General features: G+C 47.8%; 8 protein-coding genes across 8 annotated transcripts; 3 read left to right on the top strand and 5 right to left on the bottom strand.

Moving 5' to 3' along the window:
* Positions 1 to 444: 444 nt before the first annotated feature.
* Z519_10293 (uncharacterized protein) lies at positions 445 to 2,401 on the bottom strand (the record flags this gene model as incomplete). The annotated part of the gene is made up of 6 exons (XM_016768010.1): positions 445 to 1,122; positions 1,188 to 1,607; positions 1,663 to 1,861; positions 1,918 to 2,047; positions 2,102 to 2,158; positions 2,212 to 2,401. 6 exons carry the CDS (start codon positions 2,399 to 2,401, stop codon positions 445 to 447), a joined length of 1,674 nt encoding a protein of 557 aa, XP_016615478.1.
* Positions 2,402 to 3,923: 1,522 nt separating this feature from the next.
* On the bottom strand, positions 3,924 to 4,724 carry Z519_10292 (uncharacterized protein; the record flags this gene model as incomplete). The annotated part of the gene is made up of 1 exon (XM_016768009.1): positions 3,924 to 4,724. One exon carries the CDS (start codon positions 4,722 to 4,724, stop codon positions 3,924 to 3,926), a length of 801 nt encoding a protein of 266 aa, XP_016615477.1.
* A 2,300-nt stretch (positions 4,725 to 7,024) lies between these two features.
* Z519_10291 (uncharacterized protein) lies at positions 7,025 to 8,359 on the bottom strand (the record flags this gene model as incomplete). Its single annotated transcript, XM_016768008.1, has 1 exon — positions 7,025 to 8,359. The coding sequence occupies one exon, from the start codon at positions 8,357 to 8,359 to the stop codon at positions 7,025 to 7,027; it is 1,335 nt and encodes a 444-aa protein (XP_016615476.1).
* Positions 8,360 to 14,468: 6,109 nt separating this feature from the next.
* Z519_10290 (uncharacterized protein) lies at positions 14,469 to 15,546 on the bottom strand (the record flags this gene model as incomplete). The annotated part of the gene is made up of 2 exons (XM_016768007.1): positions 14,469 to 15,062; positions 15,154 to 15,546. The coding sequence occupies 2 exons, from the start codon at positions 15,544 to 15,546 to the stop codon at positions 14,469 to 14,471; spliced, it is 987 nt and encodes a 328-aa protein (XP_016615475.1).
* Positions 15,547 to 16,738: 1,192 nt separating this feature from the next.
* On the top strand, positions 16,739 to 17,731 carry Z519_10289 (uncharacterized protein; the record flags this gene model as incomplete). The annotated part of the gene is made up of 3 exons (XM_016768006.1): positions 16,739 to 17,051; positions 17,132 to 17,171; positions 17,227 to 17,731. 3 exons carry the CDS (start codon positions 16,739 to 16,741, stop codon positions 17,729 to 17,731), a joined length of 858 nt encoding a protein of 285 aa, XP_016615474.1.
* A 108-nt stretch (positions 17,732 to 17,839) lies between these two features.
* On the top strand, positions 17,840 to 18,190 carry Z519_10288 (uncharacterized protein; the record flags this gene model as incomplete). The annotated part of the gene is made up of 2 exons (XM_016768005.1): positions 17,840 to 17,903; positions 17,961 to 18,190. The coding sequence occupies 2 exons, from the start codon at positions 17,840 to 17,842 to the stop codon at positions 18,188 to 18,190; spliced, it is 294 nt and encodes a 97-aa protein (XP_016615473.1).
* A 2,373-nt stretch (positions 18,191 to 20,563) lies between these two features.
* On the top strand, positions 20,564 to 21,097 carry Z519_10287 (uncharacterized protein; the record flags this gene model as incomplete). Its single annotated transcript, XM_016768004.1, has 2 exons — positions 20,564 to 20,737; positions 20,798 to 21,097. 2 exons carry the CDS (start codon positions 20,564 to 20,566, stop codon positions 21,095 to 21,097), a joined length of 474 nt encoding a protein of 157 aa, XP_016615472.1.
* A 447-nt stretch (positions 21,098 to 21,544) lies between these two features.
* Positions 21,545 to 22,456, bottom strand: Z519_10286 (uncharacterized protein; the record flags this gene model as incomplete). The annotated part of the gene is made up of 1 exon (XM_016768003.1): positions 21,545 to 22,456. One exon carries the CDS (start codon positions 22,454 to 22,456, stop codon positions 21,545 to 21,547), a length of 912 nt encoding a protein of 303 aa, XP_016615471.1.
* Between the last annotated feature and the right edge of the window lie 473 nt (positions 22,457 to 22,929).

The raw sequence follows: 22,929 nt of genomic DNA, 5'->3' as shown, positions 1-22,929 counted from the left end.
TCCATTTGGAGAACATTCCACATTAGAAATTTTGTTACTAACATTGGCACTTCTATGGTACCTCTGGGAGGCCAATTTCCATCCAGCTATCTAATATCTTGCTGTCTGTTTACACGATCCTATGACGGACGTCGAAACAGCGGCTTGTTCTTTTCCGTGTACTTTAAGCCAAGGCATAGATTGGGTCATGATTTATTCGTAATAATTCTGGGTGAACCAAGATCCCAAGTCGGCCCCATATGCGACTCTTTCCAGTTTGTCAATAGGTGCTAGGGGTGCACGTGATACTTAAATACCTCGCTCGAACGTCAGAAGTAAGCTCTCCAACATCTACTGACTGCTATATTGCCGTTGTTCTTCGTCCAAGTTACGTATAGTGGACCTTTTCACTCAATACTTTCCCTTCCTTTAATCAATTTAGGTTCCGACCCTCGCCTTCGGAAATCATTCCGTCTTGTCCTTGACGAAACGAGTAGTGAATTGACGAATTTTTTTGCCATAGAAGTAGACCGGAATACCAAGAGCTCCTAAGGCTCCAGTCAAACCGCCAAAAGTGTTGAACGCACCATCCCAGCCTCGACGCTCAACAAACGGTGCGGTGCCATAACTAGTACCAAAGGAGATGATCCCCCTGAATGCACAGATGATGACAAGCAGCGGTCCAGCGCGTTGTGGGTAGCTGTCCAAAAGGTACGTAATGGCGACAATATTAGCACCGACAAATGCGAAGTAGTAAGCCGCAACGGCCCAGGCATAGACGAACCAAGAATACTTCTCTGGGTGGGCTGCGCCCTGACCATACAAGACTGCGGTGAAGACGCCCACGATGATTGGGAAGAATAGCGGCAAGATGCGGTTTTCAGGTTCGTGGATGCCACCGTTTCGCCTCGCCATGTATTCGACCAGCCAATCCGAGCCATGGCCCAGGAGAGGTAGTGCGAGCAGCGCGACGATGATTTGTCCACAGTTGACGTAGCTGACCGTGTCGTTCGACCAGTGATATGGTGCACCAGTGAGAACCGTGCCATAAGTGGTACCGATGGCGATATTAACGCCGATGGTGAGGCCGTTCAGCAACAAAGCCCAAAAGACGTTAGGGAAAAATAGAAGCTCGAAAGTTTGCTGGAGTGGGATGTGGTCAGCTTGGCCCGTACAAGGGCTTTAGTGTGCGCGGTTGGAGGCTTTACCCGTAGGACCATCCAGACTTTCTTCCATTCGGGTTTGCCCACGATCAGGCGCACGTCTGACTTCCATGTACGGGGCGGATAATTGACGTTGTCTTTCGCGGGGCGGACGGTGCAGATCTCCACAACCGGTGCGGTTTCCTTCTGTGAGCTGGCTTCGGCATCGCCCGTAGATGCCGTTACCACTTGTGAGGGAGCTTCTTGAAAGGATGCAGCAGAGCGCTCATATTTCGTTTCTGGAAGCAAAAGGAAGGCAACGATAAGCAACAGTCCAGCGAGCCCAGCACCCAGGCCGTACCAGCCCTGGGGAGTGATGTGCCCGGCAATAGGGCTGGCAAACAAGACCCAGACGGCTGTCAGGCTGACTTGTATTGCCTGTTGGCCCATGAGTGACTTGCTTCGTTCATGAAGGAAGAATATTTCCTGTATGCGTGAGCATTTTGGCCGACAATTATTTCGGCGTTTCGCCATCGTGTACCTGGGTGATCATGGGAACAAGGGCCTCGCTTTGGCCAGCGGCGAGCCCTATGACCATTCGAGCAGCCAAATGCCACTCGTAAGACTTGGCATAAGCACACAGGATAGCACCGACGACGAGGATCACCGAAGATCCAAGCATGACGATACGACGGCCAACCCCGATTGCAAGTGGCATTCCAACCAGATTACCAATGCCCCTTGAGAGTCCAGTCAGTAGTCAGATCATCACTCGACCTCGAGCTGAGTAACCTACATGAACAGTGAGGGATACGTCATCAGAGCGGTGATATCGGCGTAGTCTTTTCCGGCTGCCACATATTCAGGAATGTAGAATGACAACAATCCTCCAAAGCCAGAGACTAACGACAGTCCCAGCGTTGAGACTGTGTCACTTGTGAGCAGTTCTTCCCATGAATTCTGTTTTGTTCAACTCGCACAGACTGAGACCACCACAAGTACAACACATTTTTGCCATGTCGGCATGTTCAATGGATCTGGCAATTCGGTCAGTAACTCAGTCATGGTTTCGAGTAGGAACTCGACATACCTTGTGGATCTGGCGTAGGGGTGGGAATATAGACGATCTGTCCATCTGTCAACTTCACCGTCCCAACGACGTCCAGCTTTTTGTCCACCAGGGTCGAGAAAACTGCGATCTCTTCGACATGAGCAGTTTTCGGCTTGACAGGCTCAGCCACTGCATTTGTGGCACTCTTTGCATGGTGTAAGTTGTCCATGGCTGATCTAGATACTGAATGTTGTTGAGTCGAGTGATTTGCAAGGAGAAGGCAGACTTTTGTAAGTTGGGTCTCGTGGAGTCGAGATCTGGGCACGTGGGGGACGAATGGAGTGTGGCGCACTATGTGGAGGTGGAGAGCAGCCCTCAAGGCTCCGAACAGCATCCCCGAAAGGAGGGTGATTTTGCCTCGGACGCTGTTTCCCAAGAAAAGAGGAGGGCCGAGAGATACGGGTCAAGGAGGCAGAGTATTGGCTAAAGGGTTGAGTGGGTCCTCGGTAGGTCCCAAGCTCAAAATGAAGCCGAGAGCTAATTACCATCGGAGCGGAACCCGAGCTCTGATCCCAGTCGCAATGTACCAGCACGTCTTCCCGAAGTGGTCGGCACGTGCAGACAACGCGCTCTCGGGCGTTGGTAGGCGACGCTCTAGTCACGGCCAAATCCCCGCTGACTATACGGAGTACTCGCGGTGCAATCTTGATGGGACAACCTAGAGGCCCTATTGTTGCCAAAGGAGTGGGATTGGCTCTGTCCTCTTGCAGGGACTTGCTGTAGCTGTTGCGTACCCCTTGAGTTATCGTGCTCGGCCGAGGCCTCAGTGATGCTAGAGGCGTCTCCTCCGACCCCTTTGAAATTTATCATGTCCTCCAATTCAAGTCGCAACGCCGGCGATGCTCAGTTACGTGCCTAATTAAAGCGGCCGCGCTCCCCTTTCCAAGAGAAACTGTGATAAACCTCTCAAGCCTTGGCAGGAAGTAAGTCAGGATCACAAACAGGCTCCTGATTGTAAAGGATGCTGAACCAACTCCAAGGAGCCAAGCAAGCTCATGTGTGCTAACGGGACCCACTAATTACGCAAAATTAGACCCCTCTGAATACAGAGGTTCAAACCTCAAGTTTCTGTACTGTTGGATGCTAGATCGATCAGAATAGGTGCATGTTGACAGGGTCGCGAGAGCACCACTGGGGCAAACCACCTGAGACGCTAGGCGCTTCACCAACTGCGCAAACTGCCTCAACCTCGTTGTTCCTACAGACCTGTGATAGGATGGCGACGGAGTAGGAGGTTTCAGGAATGCTCTTATGGGTTACAGGCGAATGTATATATATAAATAGGCAGAGTCTCTCTGAATAGCCAGGGGGACAGAGCACAATCAAGCAGATAGATCTACTCTCAATTTGTGTACAACACATCTTATGTATTCAGTTTTCATGTTGCGTAGGTGCCCTTTAAGGTGGCCGTCGAGCTACATTACCAGACAGAAGGAACCGTACTGTCCACAAGAGTCTAGGGTAGAATAGATAGATACAACGGAATACTAGCTGCATCTCGAAGAAATCAGACGCCGTTAGCCAATAACATATAATCTGCACAGAACCCGAAAGCTTCCATATTCAACCAGATGAATAAACACCCCTGCCTATCCTTGACCTTGATGACGGTGAGCCAAACCAATCTGACGTTACTTCACGGACATTCGGCGTCCGTGATGAGTTAGACGTCGTGATCCCTCTGATCGACTTCAATGTAATAACCTCCCCATCATCTCGCCCGGTGCACCGTAGTCTGGGTCGAAGCGCCTCAGTATCGGGTCTGAAACAAACTTTCGAAGCCAGCTTCGGAGATCTTCGATCAGAATGGAATCCTCCCGATGTATTCTTTTCAAATTGTCGACCTCTTCGCACCGGTTGACTCGCTCGATCTCTACCACCTCTTCCATCTCCTTTATGTGACTGCGCAACTTAAGTTCTTGATTTTCTTTATCTTTCTCTGCTTGTTGTTTGTCTCTCTCGGCTTGTTCCAGCAGTTCGCCTAATCGCTTGTTGTCTCTTTCCACCTGCTCTTTGGCCCTTTCCGCCCGCTCTTTCTCTTTTAGCGCCCACTCTTTCTCTTTTAGCGCCCACTCTTTCTCTTTTAGCGCCCGCTTTTTATCGGACTCAGCTCGCACCGCCCTATTTTCTAAGTCCTGCTTGAGTTCTTTAAGTACATCAATCGCCTCATGAAACCGGCAAGTGGAACCCCGTGTATTTTCATGCAGATTGCTTGGATTTACGTCGGAGGATACGTTTGGATCGTTCGGGTTGTTCGAAGGACGTACAGAACGCAAACGTGTGTTACGCGTTTCATCCGTGAGCAGAGCTTTGCGTTTAGGATTTCGCTGCCCATCTAGTTCAGGTTGGTCGTCGAATTCTGGTGGTTTCGATGGGAAATCAATATTTGCGCTCCCAGAAGGCTCAGTCAAAATTTCTCGATGGAGACATTTGGTCTTTTTTCGCCTGCAATCTGTGCATGCTCTCGATTTACCCTCTTGGGTAAGAGTCATTTTGCATATGAGTCATGTACGATGGGTCATAATGAAGGGGTAGACTTTTTTGGCGTGGACGGTTATGGTTTGTTAGGCGTGAACGCGTGGTGCAAATTACTGTTACCTCGAAAACAAATCAGTCCACGCTAAACCAGGCTGAGAGAAGGTCATCGAGGCTTAGGCAAAATGGATATCTAGCCGGGAGGCAGGTTTAACCGAATTCGGAGGAGCCCGTAGTTCGGTGTTAAGTCCACCACCCACTTGATGCAACACCCTAGCGTTGTAACACGCGTTTTATTCCACCCCACCACCAGACCACCTTCAACAACCAACCTCCTTACCACTATTCCATTAATTTATCAAGCGTAAATGGCCTCAAATCGAGAGATCAGAATCCAACAGGCTATTCTAGACTTTCAAACACGCAAATATCCCTCGATTCGCGCGGCCGCGGCCGCGAACGATGTCAACTACGCCACCTTAAGTCGCAGACTGAAAGGCACTCAATCGGCTAGGCTCGCCCATGAACCACAGCAGTTATTGTCGAATATACAGGAGGAACTATTGAAGAGATGGATACTTAATCTAGAAATTCAAGGATACGCGCCTAGCTATGCTACTGTGCGAGTTCCCGCTGTACCGGCAAAATTTCCCGCGTGACCCTGAGAGCCCTGGGCCGCCCTGGGCTATCAAGGTAAGTCTGCGTCTTCGCAGCCCATGAGACCGCTGGGCTCGCTGGGCTACTCTAAGAGAGCTCTGTTACGAACCGCTTTGCCACGTGATGTGTCACCGCGATAGTAAACCGAGTTTACTTGGTGAAATAGGAGTGGGACTAGGAAGCTATTACGGATGCCAAGACGTCAAAGTACTAGAAGACTACATGTATATAGCACGGGGTCGCAGATCATCCCTTTGAAGCTCTTCAGCTTCGAAGTCGCTGTCGCACTGCGCCTATAGATAGGCAATATACTTCTTAGATAGCTCGCTGCCAAGCCATCCATGACAGCTGGGTGAGCTAATCTCAAAAGGTGGGAATCTGGGGACCAATCCATATACCGGAGAGGTGACGCTGGAAATACTCGTCACTTCAGTATTGGGGGGGCATAAAGGCGGAAGAGGTATCTCGGTCCAATCAACTCATATGAACTAGTCATTAAACCCATCCAAGAGTGCCAACGTTCACTGAAAATGGAGGCCCTTAAGGTCCGAGATCTGCCATCGGACGAGACCTTAAAGAAGGTGCTCGCACTGCTCGAGCACCAAGACGAGCACGTCAGGCAATCAGCCCGCGACATCCTTCAAAATCGACCCTCCTTGTCGGACGACACCTTGGAGAAGGTTGCCGCACTCCAGGCCCTTCAAAGTTGATCCCTTTTGCCAGGCAACGTCCTTCTTAACTCTCGGTGTTGGAAATTACTCTAATATCTTCCAGGTTGAAGGATAGCAGAAGTTTGTAACCTTAGTAGAATAAATTAGACATTGAGTTAACATGACAGTCCGATCCGGACCTCTGCCTCAATTCCAGATCGATCGCGATGCACTCGCCTGACACCTTCTTGAGTGAGGGAATTGCTCATTAGATTGCAAGGAGGCAACAGCAAGGGTCGAGGAGAATATCGGGCCATTGATGACATCAGATGTTGAGGCGGATTCAGCAGCTCACTTCCTCCGAAACCAGGCAGCAGAGACTGTAACAGGACCCTCCCCTTGGGAACTGATTTCCTTACGGTGGCACTTCCACTTGGACGCTTGCCCTTAGAGCAAGAGTGTTTCGCGATTAATCCAATTCTTGCGGCGATACTGGTACCTCCGTAAGAGCTAAGAGCATTGTTCCTGGGGGGCGGCGGTGAAAGGAAGAGAGGGGTGGGAGGAGGGGGGGTTTCAGCACTTGCGTGGTTGAGAAACCCCCGCAATTTAACCCCGGACCCGATTTTAGGTACTGCTAAAATTGGGGCTGTAGGGATAAAACCTCCCTACGGTTTGGGTGGCTCCGGGTTCCTCAGCAAAACCGTTCTCACCGATCTTGTCGTGCGTTCTAGAAAGGCTATTGTAGTCGTTCGAACCCCTTCAAGCCTCGGCCTTCAAAGAAAGTATACCCTATCTTACGATGGAGAACTGCTCTAAAAGGCGAGGAAACCGCGAGCTCAGATGCTAATAACTAGATTGACAAGAAACTGGATAGTTAATACGAAACAACATAATAAAATCACTTTTGTAAGACCTTCAATCCCCTAACTCAACCATACTGTTTTGCGTTCTCATTCCCTTTTAAGAGATTCAGAATCCCTGGGCTATGGCGCAGTCAACGCCACTCGCGCTTATTTTGCCACACCCAACCCTGCAAAATAGCTCTTGAAGGCCGACGCCTCCAAGGCAAACACTCCGTCGTTACCAAGCATGTTAATGGGACGCCAGAAGCTGGTATCGAAGAAGCTCAGGAGACCTGGGTAGGTGCTCATGCCCGTTGGTTCAGTAACGCCCCAGGGGTTGCGCAGGACAATATATTGTTTTCCCCCCTGAGAGGTCCAGCCCAACACCGTGTAAGCATGATTGCCTACGATGTTGCTTCCTCTGTACATCTCGCCTGATGCATAAGTCCAGGCTGTCATGGGATTGATGGTTCTGAAGCCCATGCAATTAGCCCGAACAATTCCCCAGAGATCACCAGCGGGGCGCGAATGTGTATAGTAGTAATTTGGTGCTTTGTTGTTGATCTGTGCCATTGCTTTGACGGGATCTCCGCCACCCGTTTGTGTGATGTCTGGGTGATCGGAACGTTCTTGGGTTATCCATTTTGCGAACGCCTTCTCGTACAATGAAGGCCAGATCTCTCCGGTGTCGCTCGAGCGGCAATACACTACCTGGTTGCTGGAGTTGTTGACGACGATGTCACCAGTAACTTCTACTTTGGCTGTGGGAGCATCGTTCCTCCCTCCTTTGCTGTACAGATGAATTGCACTGACTCGTTTGGTTTCGCTTTCGCCAGTGGCCCGAGTACGATGAACAATGGCGTAAGGATCAGCCCACGCCACGGCAGAAATGGCCGCGATCATCCAGCTGTTACCGACAGCACCTTGCACTGGATCGTTGAACTCGGTAACGTCCCGGAAGAAGTCCCCCATATCCCGCCATGAGCTGTTAGGAGGGGTCCATGGGCCCTTTGCCTGCCTGAAGGGGGTCACCAACTCAGAGATGGAGCTGGTCACAGCCGAGTTAGATAGGGTTTTGCCCAGTGGGTGCGGGTTAAGCACCAGATTCAGATTTCCGTTTTGGATCCAGGCCTGCTTCACCCTGGTTGAAGGGATATCTTTCAGCCCAATGTCATGAAGATCCGACACCTTTTCAATCTTGGAAAGATCGGGGGTTTCGAGGTCGTCTTCAGTCAAGATATGCATATCCTGGGCCGATAGCCGTTCCGCCGTGTTCTCCTTAGTATTGAGCTTCAATCCCGCATAGAGCACCGAGTTGTACTTCATATCGAACAGCTCATTGTAGTCAGTCTGCAGAACATCAGATATAATCTGAGGCGCATCCAATGACTTCCTGTCCATTTTTCTGCCGATGAGAGCTTCCACGAAAGCATAGGGGTTGACGGCCCCTATAAGAAGATCCTTGGGTGCAGGATCGGAAGAGAGCATTTTGACATGGGTCATTTTGAGATGTCTGGTCCTGTAGGCGAGTTCAATTGGCGGATGTTGTGTTGGATGTTGTGTAAGACAGGGTGGTTCTGGTTCACTTAATAAGTAGTTTGGAAATCTCAGTCTATTTATTTCATTCAGGTAAACATATTTTTAGACCTACCACTCCCCAGTCGGAAATTTCACATGTCAAAATGATAATTGAATGAGTCGTAATGCAAAGCCGATATCAACTGACACTTACACTTACTCCGTGTCGAACCCTATCTCAGCACCAATGAGGCTCTTCTGTGCTGCCTGCCTTGTCAGCTTCAAGTTGATTTAGGAAGGAGGATGGCGACTTCGGCAGAAGCACATGTAAAATTCCGTTGGGCGAGCAAGACATCGTTTATGAACTTCGTGCTGGCAGATAATTTCTCGAAGGGTAATTCTCATCGAATCCAACGACTGCTCTTGACCGATATGTTCGTCCTATCACGGCTAGGCTCTCTGACTCTAGCGTGTACTCATCCATCTGTTGGGGCGGACCTCCGCCTTATACGAGGCTGTCCTAGTCTCCGTCTACTCCATATTTTGGAGGATTATACTCGTATTCAACACTGGATGGTCACCTAGGATGCATTCGCTATCCTCGAGTTAACCTTCTAAGCTCCAAAAATCTCCAACCGCCGGCATCGATTCCACTTACAGTTATTACACTACCATGAACACCCTGCGGGGCAGGTGATTGACCGACACTTCATGGAGCGCTCGAATTATGCAGCTACAGATCTCCCTTCCTTCGGCCAGTATTGTGAAACTTGGTAGCCTGGGGAACGGCAAAATTCTAGAATCCATCAAGTCCACGCGCTTCCGTCATATGCATCCACATGTTATTCGAGAAAGGAATAGTGAGGCATTTAAGGCTTTAAGTACAGTGCAGCACAGACTATACCTACTTTCGCTCAGTGGTGTGCTAACACCAGCCAACGATTTGCCTTCGACATTTCCTGCCTCCCTGTTGGTATTGCTACCTGCGAAATGGTTGGCTCTCGATCGTCGACAACATCCCACCCTCCTGTGTCACAAGACGCACGGACCCTATCATCTGGCCTTCAGCATTTCCACCACCAGAGCCAGCTTGATGTTGGGAAAGCTTATGCGCAAGGATCCTGCAACGGTTGCGGCGCTGATGGTTCCCATAGTGGGCATGTAGGCCAGAACCACATTATGATCGCCGATCACCCCAGACGAGTAGACATTAGGATCCCAGCTGCAAGTCACGCAGGGTCCATCAGTTCGCTAAATATCTTGGCACCCCTGTCACTTGCAACGGGAGATGAGAATGATATTATATAGCTAGGCTTGGAGGACCCTTAAATCATGTCTCCTGAAGACCTCTCCTTGTTGAATTCTACGCTGTGACAGCTTTAACCCGGATACTTAGCTGGAGAAAGCTATGGCTACTGCTGCGCACTCAACCCCAGCTCTATGCAAAGTCGACATCTGCGTCCATCCTGTAAGTCTTCCTAATGAGATCTTATGCTGAGTCTCAAATCGACTGCCTCAGATTGGGACAGCATCTCCCTCAATCTCCGGCTACATTAATAGGCTCGAAACTCTAGCTAAGGAGAGTGGACTCGAATACAAAGTTCACGACACGGGTACCATCATCGGTATGTTCTACACTGCCTTCCTAGAATTAGATTATATCTCTAACACTAAAAGAAGAAGGACAATGGACTGAAGTTATGAATCTCTTGGGTAAAGCTCACGTAGAGATGCATGATCAGGGTGTACAACGAGTGCACTCCGATGTTAGGATTATTACAAGATTAGTGGACCGATAGAGGAGCCTATGATGTTTGCTAATAAAATTCCTAGGACTGACAAAGATTGAACTCATCGACTGCCATCTAGGAAAGTCGAATGTGTACTCTTGGAATTCAACTATTCTACTCACTTACCGAGGAACTGTAGAAGGGGGAAAAAATACGTTGGGCAGTCGCGGCACGGCACTTAGGCTAGCAATATAATTACTCTAGGTCCTTGTACAGATTGCTCAAGTGTTGTCCAGAGTTGAAATAGCATCAACAGCCTGTATCCCAAAACCTGCGGAACCGCAACTCTACGTCCCACCTCAGCCTAATTTTTCAACATTTGTTGGGCTTCCTCTCGGGACAATAAGAACGACCATAGTCACAATAAGGAGATAAGCGACTCCGAATCTACCGCGAACTGCGTCAAAGCATCACACAACACCCACTACTGTCTTGTTCCTCTTTCAGATGCAACACAGCCCTCGTTGCAGCCTCGAACACATCATCAACACCCTCTCCGGTTACACTCGAGCACTTAAGATATTTTTTCGCGGCACACAACTTAGCCATCTCGACTGCTTCTCCCTAGCTAACAAAGTTTAAGCTTTTCTTGCTTATGGCGAGAGTGTCTTCCCTAATCTCCTTTCTCAACTCCGCTAAGATGACTGGGGTTCTAGGATATAGTTTTCTTACCTCTGTAATTCATATATACTATATTTTCTTTAGACTTTTTGAACCGTCGACGCTAAACATAATAACTACTACATATACTTATACGTATACGCGCGAATATAGCCTTACGTAATCTTCTTATTCGGTTCTATCCCATAGAGTTAATTGCACTAATATTTTATCGACCTAGCAATTCACTATATAAAGCTGAAAGACTTTTAGAACGTAACAAGATAGAAAATATCCCAGAGTGAAACGGGAGAGGAGAGAGGTTTTTCTATAGACTTCGTCACTAACTATGACGAGTTTCCTGGATTGTAGTGTTAATGGGTGGCCATATTAACTTTATGACGGAGTATGAGAAAACATAAGTACACCTCTTTATATCGTATATCTAAACTAAGTTCTAGACCATAGCCAGCTATAGAAGGGGTCCATTGACGCTTAGATTAATAAATAAAAGTTGCCCGATGTTATTAAGGGCCACATTTAGGTCTGGGAGTGATTATTGGAGCTAGTTAGACATGGAGGGCCATAGTGTAATGGGAGAAGTTGGAAGTGGTGGACAGAGTTATGATTGGCTGGGGCGCCGACCCTAGACTATGGTTCTTCTTATATAGTTCTGGGGGACTATCTTTCATAGACAACATAAGCAACCAAGTTACCAACAGAGAGGACTTCCCCTAGTTGAGTGTGCGCGTTGAGAAGAGACCATACCCACCGCCGTACGAGTTGATGCCCATGGCTAGTAGCCTCGCCCCAGTTCAATAGGAACTTACGTCTGCGTATATCTCCTTAACTTCTAGCTTCGAAGCTCAGCTATCCGGTTTAGAGGCTTAGGCGTTGGGCTCGGCAGTGGTCTCAGAGTCAGACGTCTGAATGAGCTTTACCCTACCCATGACCTACTTAGCAAAATTATAGGGCTGGGCAGTTGTCCCCGGCTCTCGGACTATCTGGAGCGCACTCAGCTCTCGGAGAAGCAGGTTTGATTAGCTTAAGGGCTTAGATATCGTCGTTATTAGTTTAAGAGCTCAGTAACTGCGATGGATTGGAGGCGATAGAAGAGCGAAAATGAAAAATTGTTGGATGTCGTATTTCGAGAAGAATCTCTAGTTTGTTATTTAATACTCATTAAGTCGGTTCAGTACTCATATTAAAGTTGGGGTCCGTGATCGTTATCGTGGCAGCCACCTATGCTAGTTGATACCTATTGAACTGGGGCGAGGCTACTAGCCATGGGCATTAACTCGTACGGCGGTGGGTATAGCCTCTTCTTGACGCGCACACTCAACTAGGGGAAGTCCTCTCTGTTGGTAACTTGGTTGCTTGTCTGTTCTATAAAAGATAGTCCCCCCTCAGAACTATATAAGAAGAACCATAGTCTAGGGTCGGCGCCCCAGCCAATCATAACGCTATCCACCACTTCCAACTTCTCCCATTACACTATGTTGCGGCTGCTTCGCGAGTTCCTAAACTCGTACTAGACCCTAGTTAGCAGCTGTCATGGATGGCTTGGCAGCGAGCTATCTAAGAAGTATATTGCCTATCTATAGGCGCAGTGCGACAGCGACTTCGAAGCTAAAGAGCTTCAAAGGGATGATCTGCGACCCCGTGCTATATACATGTAGTCTTCTAGAGCCTTGGCGTCTTAGCATCCGTAACAGCAGCTCATATAAGTTATTATCTATATACTTATCCATTTTCAGGATCGAGACGGGGCCCACTATGACGCGCTTATACAGGATATTAATCGAGTGACTGGTCGCGGCTGCAATTAAGTAGTTTCTCGCGCGCCTCTCAAAGTTTAGCCGGCAAAGTCCAGCCCGATAGACTAATTACGGGCTTCGTTATGTTCCAGTCCTTATATATGAGTGCATCCATGGACTCGAGCCCGCTCTCCTCCATAAGTAAGTCCATCCACGGGTTTACCGTTACCACCGACTATATTGTAACAAGGTAAGGTGGCTCTGCAGTGCTGGGGTGGTGGTGAACTGACAGGGCAGAGGTCTGTCAGGTCACATGTCAAACCTAATTAGATCGCTGGGAGCAGGACGGTTTATAGTGCTGGTAGGCGGCCAATCTTTACAGTTTAACAGAGTATTCCCTGTTTTCGATGTCGTCTACCTATTCTTGAGGCTTTCATCGGCGCTTTCCTACTTCTCAATGCCGTCACCGTGCTAGGCGCTCGCTGCCCTAGCCGCTACCTCTTAGTGTAATGGGAGAAGTTTAAAGTGGTGGATAGCGTAATGATTGGCTAGGGCGCCGACCCTAGACTAGGGTTCTTCTTATATAGTTCTGGGGGACTATCTTTCATACAATAGACAAGCAACCAAGTTACCAACAGAGAGGACTTCCCCTAGTTGAGTGTGCGCGTTGAGAAGAGACTATACCCACCGCCGTACGAGTTGATGCCCATGGCTAGTAGCCTCGCCCCAGTTCACTAGTATAATTATATATTCGTATAATTATAAATTATTATATTAGCCCAGGGCCCTCTTAGACTAGCCAATGAGCTCTCTTAGAGTAGTCCAGCGAGCCCAGCGGTCTTATGGGCTGCGTAAGGCGTAGACTTACCTTGATAGCTTAGGGCGGCCTAGGGCTCTCAGGGTTACGCGGGAAATTTTGCTGATGTGGTGGATATTGTTCGCGGCTGCGGCTGCGCGAATGCTCGGATATCGATGTGATTGATAGTTAGAGATTGCTTACTAAATCCTAGCTTCTCGATTTGAGGCCATTTACGCGTGATTAAAGGCGAATTAGTTGAGTGGTAGTTGGTTGATTGAGTTGGTAAAGAGGTGGTGGGGTGGTAGAACGCGTGGAGTAAAATAGGATTGGTGCACAAAACTTGGTGGTGGGACTTAGACCTAAATAAAGGTTGATTGGCCTCTGTCGGAATGATGACGTCGCAAAGGACGTGTGCTGCTTTCTTGAAGGCTTACGTCACAGACTCCATGCAGGAGTTCCCCATCCTTGTCCCGCGGATTGGGTCAAAGGATTGAGGGTGGAAAACGCTTTAAATCAGGTGTGTGGAGGGGGATGTGGATGCGACTCGAGTTTGCGAACATGCTAAGGCATTAGAGACGAGCAAATTTTATAAATACATATAGTATACCAAACCTAAAGATTTCTGTCATTTTCGTTGGCAGTGGGATTTTCTTTCTACTGGCACACTTGGGGAACTTCAGGATATCTCCCAACATCTCCGTGTTGCACACAGAGCAGTCAGACTTGTGCGAGCTCAGGACACACTTGGGGAAGACAGGGCTGTGGTGCTGGCTCGGTTTCAAAGTGGCTCGGTAGCAGCCGAGATCGTTGAACCTCCCGCTGGCACGCCCCAAGATAACAGGTGGATTTGCCTAGAGTGCAGCTAGCCGAACTGGTATCGAGTGTGGTAAATACAAAACTTGGTTTGCATCGACATTGCCGGATGAAGTTCACTCATAACTGAGTTGTACCATGTGGCAAGTGTGTCGTCCATGCCGATAGTTCACTACCAAAAAACCCGTAACTTGATTAAAATAAGCCTCTATAGATTCTATTGTCTCTCTTGAGAAAAGAAACGGTTGAAAGCCATGCTCTCCTACACTGACGATGGGTTCAAAGGCTACAATGGGTGAGAATGCTCGCAAACTTTTCAATGTCGTCCTTGATTATCATGCTTCCTCCCCTTTGTTGCGATCCAACGCCATTCTGGCATCAATGGCGAGCAAAAGCCCGTAAACTAATCCCAAGGTTGGAGTTGAGACACCCAGCTCACGCCCCTTTCGGACCGCAGTCCCAAATATCGCTTCCACTTCCATTGGTCTTCCAAATTTGCTATCGTAGTACATACTACTGTAGATAGGCCCCAACTGATTGATCTTCATTAGAAATTCATCAAGTAAATCGTCATCTACCTCGGGAATTCGTAATGCCTTCGCCACGCTGATTCCCTCTGCCATCAACGTTCTCGTCAGCGGAACAGCAAAAGTGGATGATGAGAGCCATGACGCTGTGTTCCAAGATGTGAGAGTTGTGATAGAGTTCCAAGCCATGTTCCAGATTGTCTTCTTCCAGCGAGCGGTCTGGATGTTAGGGAGAACCTGTACTGGAGTTCCTCCCTCGCGGAAACATGATACAAATTGATCGAGGCTTTCTTGTTGCACGGTCGCGTTGATGTCCTGGCTTTCGAAGAGGCCAATCTCCGTGTTTTCGGGTGGATAGTGGTGGACAACGCCCGGAGACAGTTGAGCGCCTCCTACCCATACCTGAAAGCAGAGCGTTAATATATTGTCTTGAGGATAAGGTAATGATATCAATTCAGCCTCAACAACGTCAGCATACCAAGGAATGACTCACCACGCCACTAAGAATTGGACAAGTGGGATACGCTTTTCTAAAAGGCTCTTCAATCCCGATGCCATTTTGCATCAGCGCAAATGTGGTCCTTCCCACGTCCACCACGGGTGCAAGGTCGCGAGCCACTCGCTCCGATTCGATAGCCTTGTTAGTGCATACAATATAGTCAAAGACACGCTTTGCATCGGACGGCTGTCTGAACACTTGCACTGGCCGAAAAACATGTTCTCCATGAGAGTCGCTCTTGACAGTAATTCCATTCAACTTGATTGCTTCGTAGCCAGAGCGTGCAGCAACAAATAGACGGACTCTCGGTGACCTATGAAGGATAAAAGCATAAAATGCTCCGATGGAACCTGGCCCATAGAGGAGCACGTCAAGACACCTTGGCATTGTGTTTCTATGCTGTTGAGGCAATGATTAAATGGCGATTCGACATACGAAGGCTGGCTCCTTCAACTAATACCTTGAAACTTTTACAAAATATCAAGCATTGCTGCCTCTTGGAGGGCAAGATAATTAACAGGGGCAGAAGAACTTTGTTCGTCGACGGGGGCTTGGAAGGTGAAAGCACCCCCCACATCGGACGGATTTTTGCAGTTCCAATGTGTTCCAAGGATTAAAACTCAGAGAATAGAGCTAGAAATAGATGCTGACTCACTCCAAATTGTGTGATCACATGTATCCGGGGAGTTTAGAACCATCTTGATTTCGATAATGGTCCTGTCGGAGGCACCCTAGTATATGCCGCCGTGGTGGGGGCGGTGCACCACCCAGTCATATCCTCTCGCAACTGCTAGCGACAGTGGGGACGGCATGAAGGGGGTCGGATCATCTTGATTGGAAAATGTTAGCGAGGCTGGAAGCCTCTATTTGCTCCTCTCTACATCCAGTTAGTAGGTTTCCATAGAAATGGCCGCAATTCATGAGAGGGTATGAAGATTAAGCATTCCTCCAGTAATGTTCCTGGGATTTATAACTTCTATTTAACAGGATGGTGAAGCGCTAGCATTATCCATAAATATTTTTCTGTCTGATTGAAAACGACAGTCACATTACAATATTATTGTGTCAAATGTAAATACACAAGCATCACGCTTACCAGCTAATTCCGAGCACAGCATAATCTTCCATCCGTAGACATGGCCAATCCTGGCAAACGGCTCTCTACAACTCATCACCAGCTTCCACCTTATGCGAAGGAGGATTTGCCTCCAAACCAGGCAACAAATTGGTCCCTTCATCGACCAGAATACTTCAATTTCGCTACCGATATTGTCGAGAGATGGGCAAACGATAATCTGCATCATGTTGCCATGCTTTGGGTATCCCAAGACATGACTTCTCACCGTTCAATGACGTGTCAATATTTCTCGAACCAGTCCCAGGGCGTTGCTTTCATGCTTACAAAACTAGGTATAAAGCAAGGCGAAGTCTTAATCGTTCGATTACCTAGAATTTCAGCATGGTTAGTGAATACAGAAAGGAGAATCATAGACGATATCGGAGCTGACAAGAAAAAAAAAAGTGGGAGGTTGGACTAGCGGCTCTTCGACGTGGTATAATTCTCGCTCCGGCAGCTACGATGATAACTGAATACGATATTCAGTATCGCTTTAATTGGAGCAAAGCAACTACGATTATTGGGGATGAGACCACGGTTAAGCAGTTTCGGACGGTTAGGTCGCGGTGCCCTTCCGAGAAGACTGTTATACAAGTGGGAGGACTTATTCCAGAAGACACATTTGACTATTACAATGCTATAGAGAGTATCCCTCCGGGCATCCAATTTGAGTCTCTGTCTCTTCCTTGGGATCATCCGGCAATAATATATTTTACCTCGGGAACGTCTGGTCTTCCCGAAATGGTCATTCATAAACAGGTGTCATTTCCACTGGGTAAGTGAAAAGGAAAATTTTATTTAGGGCTCTCTACTGATTTGACAGCACTCGGCAATACCGGTAAATTTTGGATGCAGCTAGAACCCGGGAAGCTCTTTTGGAATACAGCGGACTAGGGTGTGTTCACCAATTTTGATTCATACGGTGATCTGCCTCTGATTCAATTCTTTAGGTTGGGGAAAGGTAGCATACTCATTTTTGGAGCGTGGAACTGCGGTGCTACCCTATTTATCTTCGACGACCGCAAACCTTTCAGCGTCCACCGCCTGTTAAACATTCTGAATCGGTTTCCTATTACCACGCTTTGTGCTCCTCCTCTGGTATGGCGCCAACTTACGCTTCGAGATTCGAAAGATTATTACCGATTATATCCACCAAAGTCGCTCGAGCACTGTTTGGCAGCAGCTGAAGCTCTTAATTCCGAAGTAATCAGGCAATGGAAACAACTCTCAAATCTGAATATCCATGATGGCTATGGACAAACCGAAACTGTCCTACTTTGCGGTAACTTCAAAGATTGCCCTATTCAGCCAGGCCCAATGGGGAAACCCGCACCCGGTATCCCGCTAAATGTAATCGACGTGGATAGGAGAGAATGTGCCCCAGGTGAAGAAGGCAATACCGCCCTGAAAATCAAGTCGCCAAACGAAGCTGAGAGCTTCTTCGGTATCTTTTGACGGCTACATTGACGAAAACGGCTGCGTTTCAGGCCAGAGCACCAATTTATTGTGAATGATAAGACTGAGACCTAGTACCTCACCGGGGATAGGGGCAGGAAGGATGAAATGGGCTACTTCTGGTTTGTCGGGAGAGCTGATGATGTGATTAACTCGGCTGATTACCGCATAGGTAAGTCCTGCGCAAAGTCTATATGCGCATAACAAACAGTTAAGCCAAATGTGCTAGGTCCGTTTGAAGTTAGATCGACCTTGAAGCTGCATCCTGTCGTGGCAGAATCTGCCGCTATTTCCTCACCTGATCCCAAGAGGGGCGAAGTTGTTAAGACTTTTGTCGTCTTGACAGACGAATATTCCCAGAGAATGTCAACGCAGCAAGATTTGGACGCTCTAATAAACGAGTTGCAAAAATTTTACAAATTAAACGCAGCCCCTTACAAGTATCCTCGCAAGATCTAATTCGTCGACTCGGATTTCTTGCCAAAGACCATATCTGGAAAAATCCAGAGAAACTTGCTAAGAAAGACGGAATGGAAAGATGGAAGACCCAGAATATGACAGCTCTGCACATGGAATAAGTCCACGACCGTTCATAACATGGGGCTTTTGATACTCAGGAGGAAGTGCGAATTTTGGAGAGAAAATAACGATAGCAATAGCCGGGGATCAAGAATCCCAACTTTTGGCCCTGCCTGTTGGAACCTTTGTGCACTCTTGTCTAGCAATTCTCTAACTTGATGTTTGTCTATTAGAATCTCTAAATAGTTGATATTAGCGCCATCAAAAATTTCCCCAACGTTTGGTTTGCCTTTGTAGTCACGTTTTAACTTGCGATATTTTTGACTGGGAATATCCTTCCAGTACGAGGTACAACAGGCGAGGTTGACGCTTTTCGGGAATCCCTTCCAAATCATAATTAAGCGAGAATTACGAAGGGTGGAAGGCGGGGTAGGCCACCCTCGGCACACCCTCGTTGATTTCTTAAATGTACATGCACAATCCCGGCTTTCTTTTCCCAAGCCAATCTTTGGTACAAGGACGACGACAAACACATTCAGATCGAAAGTCTTTTCATATTCGAACATGTTTTCTACTAGTTCAATTGGCGCTAAGCGTCCACATCGAGCTTGCTTGAATTGTCGGTTAGTTGATTTGATTTATGGCTGCCCCCGATCTAAGGCTTATCGAAATCTGCTCTTCTCGCTGTCATCCACCTTCTAAGAATAAAATAGACGAAAGAAAGTGCGTTGTTACGGGGAACGGCCAGTATGTGGTTTCTGTGCCCGTCTCGGCCAACAGTGCATTTATCCTCAGCATACAACAATGCAGCCAAGATTTCCTCTATCGCAAATACTTCCGGCACAGAATCATCATTACTTCGTGAGCCCAATGCGAAATATTGGCCGCCAAGGGGATTGCTGATTACTCAACAGCCGACTTTTGATATTGGTGACGGTCAAGAGGTCAGCGAAATTCTCATTGAAGAGGATCGAATAAGGTAATAAGATTTCACTCAAGTAAGATTTTTTGCTGATGGTGACTTAAATCTAGTGACCGGTGTCTACCAAACGATATAGCCCCAAACGAACTCGGCTCTTCCGCTGATCACTTTCATTCCAACTCTTTCAATCGAACCTCATTCATTCCTGCTACAGAATCCAATCATGACTTGGGGCCCACTGAGGGGCAGGCATGCGCGACAGGGCCGGGAGGTTCTCCTGTGCTGGGCAATCCCTTAAATAAAACCAGCCAACAACTCGCGGTTGATACATATTTCAAATGTTGTCATGGTCAACCGTATTCGATGTTTCACGAGGAGACCTTCCGGTCCGACTTTTCTCGAAGCATTCTACCTCCATATCTCATACTTGCAATTGTTGCCAGTACCCTTCGATATTCACACGATCCATGCTACAAGGACAATCTATCTTCAGCATCCAATCAATTCGCAGCACAGGCCTGGCGTGCTATCCTTGTGGAGTGTTTTGAAAGCGAGAGTGGCCCGGACTATCGTACCGTACAAGGAACCATCCTTCTTGCCGTCCATCAATTTGTCGGTAAGCTCCCTCCCTGGGTAATCGGGCATTCACTCAAATAACACAGCTAGGATGCAACTATCGAAGTGCGTGGATTCGTATTGGTATGGCGATTAGCATTGCGCAGTCGCTCAACCTGATGAGTGAGCCGCCCAATTTGGCGAATTCAACCCGAGAAGAGCACCGCAGGACACTGTGGTCAATTTATATGTTGGATAGATTGGGCACTTGTGGTACAAATCGCACCGGGTTATTTCCAGATTCGGCATTGAGGGTTCGCCTCCCATGCCCCGAAAATTCTTTTCGAGACGGTTCGCCGAACGATTCACCAACACTCAAAGTATTAAATGAGAGCCCCCCAGATCAGCTTGGTAACGTTGGCGCCCTAGCGAGGGTTATCTTGCTTACATCAACTTTAAGCCGTATTGCGGGTTTCTCTCTTCAGCAGAGCTGGCAAGCCCAAATGGAACCACCGTCGACACAAAACTCAGAATATGCTCAACTGATTACAAGACTAAACTCACTTTCAACTTACTTTGATAAACGTCAGCCGTTTGATCCAACCAGCTGGAGTTCTGGTGGCCGCGAAGATTCGAACGACATCGCGCTGTGCATATTCTCACACATTCTTTATCACCTCTGTTATTGTATATTACAACACCCGTTCGTATTAAAACGGCGACACCGCCCGAACGATGCTCCATTTCCGAGCGATTTTCTCTCTGATAGCCTCCAAAAAAATTGGCAGAACGCGCAAGATCTCACTCATACCCTATCATATACCACTCAGAAAAACATGCCCACCTGGTCTTCATTCTACGCCTACTGTTCGCTGGTGGCCGGAACAATCAACTGTCTCCACTGTCTTTCGACGGATGAAAACATGCAGAAAATGTCCGAATTAGCCGTTCAGATGAACTTTTTGTTTCTGGAAAGACAAGCCAAACTATATGCAAATTCGGCCCAAATGGTAGGTCTTCTTTTGGTGGCTATTTCCCTCCTGTAAACCTACTTACACTGGCTCTTAAAGTTGGCGGCTCTTAGGAAATTTGAGAAGGATGCAAAAGCGTTACAGTATTTGGTCGATCCCGGTGATCAAGAACATATTCTCGACGAAGACGATGTAGGTCGTCTTTACAGGCTCCTTGATTATAGCGCACAATCAACCAGAGCAGCGTCTGAAGATATGAGTCAGCCAGGGACGGAGCTCCCCCTTTTGAGCCCTTCCGGTCTTGATGCCCCCGATCTCTTCGACCTCAATTTTAATTCTTTCGACAATTTTACTCCCGGAATATTCATCGGAGAGAGCACACAGTGGAATCTTGACTAGCCCTTGTTAAAATCAATTTTATGCGTATGCAGTGCGGGTGTTTGACAGATATTGCCAGCAAGTAGAACAGCAGTTCGAACTGCTTGGGCCTAGGCTCCTATCAAATCTGCGATCGCATTCAATTACGTGCTTTCATTTATGGATTCGCCGCCATCAATATGTCTGGTTGTGGAACTGATTGGGAAATTAATAGTCGAGTGACCTGTACGGCCATGAAAATTTTGTTGTTCTTACTGCTCAGCAGTGTTTGATGCCTAGGCCCTGAGAAAGCGGGAAGACGTGTTGCTGGGAATAAAAACACAAGAATACATAAGCAGCCGAAAATCAAAAGCACTAATAATAAGCAGTTTCGCCTTTCAGATTGCCAATTCGTGATGAAATGTGGCTTTATGTACGCATTCCGCGAAATACATCCCAGGAGCAAAGCGACCGATCCTACCCGAGGTTCTAGTGCTTGTATTTATCACCGACTTCTTCGGCGATGGCATCGAATAAAGGTTTCGCACTAAACCATCCAGCTCGAGGACTACCAATTGCCTTATAAGTAAAAGCTGCATCTTCATCATCAATCTTTGTTGTGACCTCACCCCGCCCCCCAGCAGCAGCGTCAGCCAAGAGTTGTCCATGGCAGCACTTATCGAGGCTCACAAACCAGAAGACCGCAGCCTCTATCGACTGCCCGACAGTCAGAATCCCGTGGTTTTGCAAAAGACATGCCTTTTTGCTTCCGATTGCTTTTGCGATATTTTCGCCTTCTTTTTCATTAAGCACAGCGCCCTTGAATTGATTATACACCGCCAGATCATTATAGAACACGCAGCTGTCCTGCGTGATTATATCAATTGGCCGGCCCAAGGCACAGAATGAGCGACCATAGAGACTGTGTGAGTGGGCTGCACAGACCACGTCAGGACGAGCCTTGTGCACTGCGGCGTGGATTAGATATGCGGCCGTATTCAGGAGTCGGTTTGACCCGCCACCAATAACGTGTCCCTCGTGATCGACGAGTATCAGGTCTGAAGACTTCATCATTGAAAACGCCACGCCAAAAGGATTCACCCAGAATGTAGTAGGATCGACAGGATCGCGCACAGTGATATGTCCGGCAAAGCCTTCGTCGAAGCCATGTTGAGCAAAGATGCGGAAGGCCAGTGCCAGGCGTCCCTTTAGGTATTCGCGCTCTTCAAGTTTATCCGTGAACTTGGGAGGTGATGGAATGAATAACTTCTTTGTCTCGGTATCATTCCGCGGCGACGTAATTTTATTGGTGACAGAAGCTGCTGAGCTTAGAGCTTCAAGCTTGTCGGAGCTCAAATAGTTTCTTGTTGTTTTAGTGCCGGCTGTTGTACAAGTGGCCATTGTGATTAGGAGTACGGAGTAATAGACAATTTAATTGCGTTATGTTCTGAATCGGAGGAAAGATGAGATATAATATATGGAATATCGCTTCATTTGTATAGAGATGGGATATCTATAGAGTCAGAACACATCTAGCGTTTTGAATGCTACCTTATGGTCAAGTGCGTTTCTTTGAGTCACACCACGGACAAAAAGCCGGGGCGATTTCGTGTCAATTCACTAGCAAAGTCCATTCGATTTTCATTTGGTTCACTCATTGTCGACTACCTTTGCGAAGATTCTGGCTGATCAAACAGTGTTTCCAATGTATCGCTGGTGGTTTAACGCAACAATCGCAAGCCAGCTAAATATTATTGGTCAAACGTTTTGGTCCGCGCGTCCTGCAACTCCTTTGGCCACCGTCTTGGTGTCCGTCTGTGTGGCCCAAAAGGGCCACCACGCCGTCCCCACACTTCCATATCAAGAGTCCATTC

This window comes from Cladophialophora bantiana (assembly GCF_000835475.1).
Source record: "Cladophialophora bantiana CBS 173.52 unplaced genomic scaffold supercont1.18, whole genome shotgun sequence".
NCBI classification, from domain to species: domain Eukaryota; kingdom Fungi; phylum Ascomycota; class Eurotiomycetes; order Chaetothyriales; family Herpotrichiellaceae; genus Cladophialophora; species Cladophialophora bantiana.
Note: the sequence above shows the minus strand (reverse complement) of the source record. Positions and strands in the feature narration are given on the sequence as shown.